General features: G+C 39.7%; 1 protein-coding gene across 1 annotated transcript in view; it reads right to left on the bottom strand.

Moving 5' to 3' along the window:
- Positions 1–3,716: 3,716 nt before the first annotated feature.
- The window catches only part of LOC143023581 (venom protein 302-like), a 6,796-nt gene continuing 3,012 nt past the window's right edge, over positions 3,717–7,500 (bottom strand). Inside the window, exons 2-3 of the mRNA XM_076182171.1 lie at positions 4,621–4,732; positions 3,717–4,182 (exon numbers count right to left, since the gene is read on the bottom strand). Of these exons, the coding sequence (XP_076038286.1) occupies positions 4,036–4,182; positions 4,621–4,732 (259 nt within the window). The 3' untranslated portion in view covers positions 3,717–4,035. The remainder of the gene's footprint in view (positions 4,183–4,620; positions 4,733–7,500) is intronic.

A 7,500-nucleotide genomic window follows, 5' to 3' on the forward strand; every position in this document is an offset into this window, starting at 1 on the left:
GGTGAAACTATTGCAAATAGTGATCATAACTTAGTTAGATTCAAATTACTAAAAAAAAATTAGAATAGATACTTGTGTATCTAAAATACCCGTTTTAGTAAAGCTCAGCTCATACGATTACGTCAGGAGCTTCAGCTTACAGATTGGGAGGCAAAATTAAGCAAAAGACCTGTAGATCATATATGGGAAATATTAAAAAAAAAACGCTTAATAAGATGATTCATACTTACATCCCGTTTTAGGACAGACGCCCCCCAAACCAGGCTCGCACAAAATGGCTCGACAAAAAAACTGAAAAAAGTATTGCTAAAAAGAGAAAGGTTCATAAGAAACACAAGTGCTTGGGTGCACCTAATGGCTATCAAAGTTATGTGATAATACAGAGATTTAAAAAAGACAATAAAAAACGAAAACGATAATACGAAATTAATATCGCTGATAAATCCAAAGAGAACCCCAAAGAATTCAAAAGTTACATTAGAAATAAAAATGTTATTAGGAATCACATTGGCCCACTATTATCTGCTGATGCTCAACTTGAGTATTCAAGCGAAGGAATGTGTGATCTTTTAAACAACTATTTTAGCTCGGTATTCGTAAACGAAACACCTCAAAGTGAACTCCAAACTGAAACCTGTGAAAAATCTAGAGTGAACTTACTACGGCAAACATAACAAAAGAAAAAATGAAAAGGTGTATAGAGAAACTCAAAGTTAATAAAACACCAGGGTCTGACAGTTGGTGTTCAAGAATCTTGAAGGGAATAAAAAATGAGATTGTTGTTCCATTAAAAATTATATATATATATATATATATATATATATATATATATATATATATATATATATATATATATATATATATATATATATATAAAATCCATAATATCCGGAAATGTCCCAAGAGAATGGAAGCTAGTAACGTTACTCCAGTATTAAAAAATGGTGACAAAAAGAAATCAAATAACTACAGGCCTATAAGTTTGACTTCAATCATAGGAAAAATTATGGAAACTATCATCAGAGACGCTATCGAACATCATTTAGAAAACAACTGTTTGATAAACGATAGCCAGTATGGATTCAGACGGAAACGTTCTTGCGTGACCAACTTATTCGAATACTACAGTCATCTCAAATTATGACAAAAGAAACAATAAAGATATTTAGACTTTGTAAAAGCTTTTGTTACCGTCCCTCACAAAAGACTACTTACTAAATTGGCTTCACACGGAGTAAGTGGTATCCTATTAAGTTGGATTAGAAACTGGTTGAATGATCGAAAATAGAGAGTTGTTTTAAATGGCAAAACTTCTAGATGGAAAAATGTTACGAGTGGAGTTCCTCAGGGTTTCGTTCTTGGGCCACTTCTATTCGTAGTATATATAAATGATATAGACCACGGACTAAAATCTATTGTCTCCAAATTTGCTGATGATACAAAATTGTACGGAATGGCAAAGGATCACTTAAATCAATTAGATATTCAAGATGATTTAGATAAATTACAGCAATGGTCTGAAAAGTGGCTAATAAAATTTAACACAAATAAATGCAAGGTTATGCACATAGGTAAAAATAACAGTAAGTACGATTACAAATTATTTGAAAAATCGTTAACAAAAGTGGATAGTGAGAAGGATCTCGGGGTTATTATCAGTAACGATCTCAAATCATCTAAGTAGTGTATTTCAGCCTCTGAGAAAGTAAATAGTATTCTGGGACTGATTGCGCGATCCTTTGACTTCAAAAGTCCATCTCTCATTAATAAGCCATATAAATTGTTAGTTCGTCCACATTTGGAATATGCTGTTTCCGTATGGTCACCGAATCTCATTAAAGACATTGACAGATTGGAAAAAGTACAATGGTGAGCCACAAAACTGATTCCAAATATAAAAAATAAATCATACAAAAATAGACTAAAACATATGAATCTGTTTTCCCTTAAAAAGCGTAGACTCAGAGGTGACTTGATATAGGTCTTTAAGATTCTAAAGGGGATTGACAACCACAAAAGTGACAACGTTTTTACACTAAATGAGAATTAGACAAGAAATAATGGTCTCAAACTGTCAGGAAATAAATTTAATTTGGAAGTGGTTAGAAACAACTTCGCCAACCGTGTAGTAGTTAATGAATGGAATAGACTTTCTGCAGAGGCAGTGCAATGTAGTTCAGTTCGAAACTTTAAGATTCGTTTAGATAAACATCTAAGCAAGATGCTGTCATGACTGCCATTTATTTTATATTATTTGTTTATTTGTTTGTTATAATTTGTTTGTTTATTTATTATTTGCTTGATTTTCATTTATTATTATTTATCTGTCAATTCATTATTATCTTCTATTTACCTGTTTGTTTATTACTTAACTATACCTATGCATTATCTTTTATTTATTATTATTTATATTATTATAATTTTTATTTTATTTCATTTTGTTTTATTTGATTTTATTCTATTTTGTTTTTTATCATCATTATATTTTTTTCGTATCCGACCATCTACCTCAATTTCTACCTATTTCTATACCAGCCTCTTACAATGAGGTAAAAGGGGCATTGGGAAAGAGGAGAATGTCTGTTGAGGAAGGAAGGGACAAGACAGAAGATAGAGGTGAATGAAGAATGGTTGTGTATGGATGATGCTGTGATGCATGAAAGGGAGTGGGTGGGGGATGGGGGGTGAGTTAGTATGTGTGAAAAAATAATTTGAGGGATTTCTCCCCATCTCTTTTTCTGCAGGAGGGGACGGAGAGAGGGGTCGCCTATTAAATGAAGCGGGCTTGCTGAGGATGTGCTGTGTCTTGCGACACTGCTTCTGACCCAGGGCAGTGGGCGCGATGCAGGGATGACCCTTCATCGAGGAGGAGCCAAGATGAGAGAGAGGGAGAGGGGGGGGGGCTGAATGAGAGTGGAGTGGGAGTGGATTTTATGTCTTTGTTTTTTTGGCTACCTCCCTTGCAAGGGGAAAAAACCTTAGGAAAATGTCCTTCACACACATACAAAATAAAAATAAAACAAATAAATAGAAAAATGAAGAATAAATAAAATAAAATAAAAGAAACAGATAAAAATGTAGCTTCCTCGTCGGTACTCCTTCTCCAACAAACATGGAAATCGCACCTCTTGATTATTTCTTTACTTTGTATTTTCGTTATTTGTTGTTGTTTCTTTCGTTGTCTTTCTCGTGATTTAGGTTATCTTGCCATACGCGTGTTATGGTGTGTGTATTGGGCGAACAAGGATGAAAAACTCTCCCTTGACAACAATCGGCCGACATTTTTTTTCATTCAATCGTGTATTTCATTGACTGAGGGTTCTATAATGTTCAGCCATTTTTACATGTAAAGATGCATGGTTCCAGCCATTTTGACGTGTGATTGTATCCTCTAACACTCATTTTACAGCTTTATTGATAAAGAGAGCACTCGTGGGTTTGTGTCTATTATGAAGGAACAGAAATAGATCACATGCGCTTTCCAGAAATCAAGAAACCAGCTGAGCTGTGGGCTAGCCAGCTAGTGATATTCACTTCCCATATACCCCAACCGGTCCTTGGGTGAGGTACTTGCCCCTGCTCCACCACGGTACCCTCAACCCTCAACCCGGAACCGCCTCGACGGAACACGGGCCAAAGTCACCCGCCCCGGGACCCATGAATAAAAAACCAGGAGGAACCCCAACAAAATTCTGAAGAAAGTGACTGTCTTGCTCCCCAACTTTATTCCATTCGTTACATTGGTATCCTGAAGCCCCTGAACAGTGGCTGACACTCTCGTGGCCTTGACACCTGAGGTGGGTGCCCGTGCCTTCACCTCACCTGAAGAAGACGCCTCAATGGTCCTGCCATCCACGAATCCCACGCTGGGGAATGTGGCGGACAAGGATCCTACCCGTCAACCCACACACTTTAGTGACTTTAGTCTATTTATATTTAATACCTGGTTCATTCTTTGCCTACGTTTGCTCACGATGTGCGATTTAATCAATCAGCGACCACACGTGGCACCTCCCGATCAATCAGCGATTAGTACTAGCTGTATTTTGGGAAGTCAATCGCATCTTCGAAGGCACAAATGCCCTTGCCATAGTGAGAGGGTCGGGGCCCCTTCCAGCACCGAAGGCCGGTCCCGCATTTGCCATCGATGTCGAAGAGGCCGCCACATGTCTCACCGGGTCCCTGTGGGAAGAGGTAAACGAATCAGTCTGATGTGAGGAAGAGGAAGGCGAAGAAGAGGAGGAGGGGGGTCAGTTTAAGGGCGTCACCTGAGAGCCTTAAGATCTTTCTTCAAGGGTAGAACTTCTCTGTGAACATCTTGTGGAGGAGGCCAAATACCTCGTGGAGAAGGAGGAGGAGAGAAGAAAAATGAGAAAGAGGATGAGCAGTATAGTAGGGTAGGGTACCTTTTTCAGGTCCCCAATACATATTTGGACCCTTTGGAACACGTTGGAAATATGCCAGGTGAAATTGACATTTCTGGAGGCTTAAATCTCGCCACAGTGTGATGACTCTCGAGCCAGCGGAGCTGTGGCTGGCTGTTGACACTACTTTTCCGTGTATTAAGTTCCAGAAGGAAAAAATAACCAGCTGAAGAACGAAAGATGAATGTGAACTTACATTGAGGCAGACGTCGCAGCAGAGGCAGGTGTCCTTCCCCATACCGTACTTGCATTCGCTTTCGTCCAGTTTTGGGCATCCGCCGCGACATTCGCAGGGATGACCGGCGGTCCTGCAGGGTGGTGAGAGGTGGGGGGAGAGAACAAAAAAAAAATTAGATCGCTTTCCTTTACTTGTATGCCCTCAATTTCATGAACAGTTCTCGTGAACGGGGCATGTGTCCCCTCCCGGTGGGGGTAGGGTTGATAGGGTAATTAAACGCACGTATATGAAATTTAATAAAGAACACTCTACTGAAAGGCAGCATTCACTCCATGGCCTGGCAAAGTCAGTCCGAATGGAAAACCAGGGAGTGTGCCACCTGGAATTACCACCGCTGGCAGTCATGGGTATCAATAGTGACTCCGGTGAAAAACAACACACGGGTTTCGGGGTATATACTCCTCGCACACTTTTCACTCGCACTCCACATACAAGTGGGTTCCCATGCCACTCCCACACACACAGCTCTTGCCTCTCTGACTAAGAGGAGACTTCCCCCGAATAAAATCGCCCGTTGGCTGTCAGGATTGAGCTTTTACGATTAACATTGCAACCGATACGGTGAAGTCCCGGCTGGTTCACGGGTAACGCTTTCGCTTTATGCTCGAGTGACCCGAGTTCGAACCTCTGGGACGGACAAAACAAATGGGTGCTGGCTGTAAGGCTTCATACGTAATCACTATTTTGCTTACATCCTGTCAGGTTCGATTGATGTTTTTTGCCAGTCAAATACCTTCCCACCAGATTCACTCTATTTACCTTAACAATAAAGCATATTGTGTACCCACTCAGACATTGCACTGCCCAGCATATCTGTGTGAAAGCGGGTCATTCCTGTGCGGCAGAAGAGAACAAGCCATGTGCCCTTAAGGTATCTCCGACCGATCGTGGAGGGGGAGGTCGTCCATAGCACAGTGTGGCATGCTGCAGCTAGGAAACCAGTCAATCTAGGAATCTCTTGGTTGATTGAAATGACCTGGCGCAAACCAGAGGTAAATGAAAGAGGGTCAGGCCGAATTACGGAGTGAGCCTTGTGTTGCCTTCAGGACGCATATAAGATAAAGTATAGGTGTCCATGCGTGCTTCAAAGTGGGGAACCCACACTATTAATCAATCACGTTTCCTTTAGGGAATTTTGACTTGGCCTCTGTCAGGTGATGGGTCTGATTAACTATCTGTCCCTGTGATACAACTAGAAATCCTAGGCTGAGCCTTTAACCACTTTACCACCAATGGGGTGCCGCCAGTGGGCTGAATGGAATACTCTGAATGCAGCATTAATGAAAGAACAGGTACCACCCGGTACGGAAGGGGTGAGGTAAAGTCTCCGGAAGTCTCTGTGGCGTGGATGGTCTTCTGTGGCACTGTGACCCCCCTCCCCCCATTTGGGAGATTATAAGTGTGTCTTCAGTAGTAATCCAATATCTTTGTGGTACTCTAGGCCTCTGTGACACTGCAGATCCTGTGTGGCATTGCTTTTCCTTTTATTATAATGAAAAGCCCCTGTGGCTTTGCTCTTACCTCGTGGGTCTCACTGTTACTCTTTGACCCCTTACCACCATACGAGTCTCCCGTGGCACAAACCTCTTTTACCCTGACATATCCTTGCGTCTTTCAAATTATCTATCGATATACCATCATCCCCATGTGGTTTTCCTCGTTTCATACTTTTTAGAGCTAATTTTACTTTTTTCTTTGTAACTTCTGGTACACTACTAACGTCTGCATATGAATTTACTGACTCAACTATGGTCTTTGACCAGTAAAGTTCTTGGTAAACTTCTTCTACTCTTTTTACCATTCTGTCTTTGCACTTAATGATCTCTCCATTTCTATCTTTCAAACATACTATTTACTGTCTTCCTAAAGCATGACTGCGTTCGGCTCCTTTAATACTTTTACCTTTCTGAATAGTTTCCTTTATTTCTTTAATACTTCTCTTTCTTTTCTCTGATCTCTATAATTTGTTGGTAATTATATTTACTTCTGCTAAGCCTATTTCGTCTGTCATGCTTTTAATTTGCAAAGTCCTTCTTCTTTTAATTAGGTCACTTGTAGCTTTGGAGTTTTTTTTTCTCTAATAGTTTTTACACTTTTTTATTTTCTCTGCCGATTCCTTAATGATATTCACTAAATTCAACTTCATACCTTCGACGGTAACTTCGTTAATTATTAGAGCTCCGAATTTATTCCTGATTTCAAACCGACACCCCTTATTGTTATCCTCAATATCCGTTAGGCTTATTTTCTTTTTTAAAACTAGTTTATTTCTCTCGGCCTCTGAAATTGAATTTGGTTGTACAACCAACCACTCCATGGTCACTACCTATATTTACTTTATTTATGACCGTAACATTGCTAACGCTCTTGCTCTCGTATCCTAATATTAGGTCTACTTCGTTCTTTGATGTTCCATTTGGACTTCCACAGGTCCATTTACAACCTACACGCTTTTGGAAGAAATTTTTCACTATTCTCATGTTGTAGTTCTCTGCAAAATTGACTAACATCTCACCTATGTTATTTCTCTCGCCTACTCCAAACTTCCCAATGTACGACTGATCTCCCATCATCTTCCCCATTTTATCATTAAAGTCACCTATTACCAACATGTACTTACTTTTTTCTTGATCCATTACCTGACTTAAATCATCCTAGAAGGACTCAATTTCATCGTCTGAACTCTGTGAAGCTGGTGCATAAACCTGATAGATCAAGACCATTATTTCATGTCTGATTAGTATTCAATGTAAAAATTTCGTCACTTTTGATGTTGTCGATTTCTTTTAGAATCTTAAAGATCTGTATCAAATAACCTCTAAGTCTACGCTTCTTTAG

Source organism: Oratosquilla oratoria, chromosome 3, assembly GCF_046742065.1.
Source record: "Oratosquilla oratoria isolate Oo_2021 chromosome 3, ASM4674206v1, whole genome shotgun sequence".
NCBI classification, from domain to species: Eukaryota; Metazoa; Arthropoda; class Malacostraca; order Stomatopoda; family Squillidae; genus Oratosquilla; species Oratosquilla oratoria.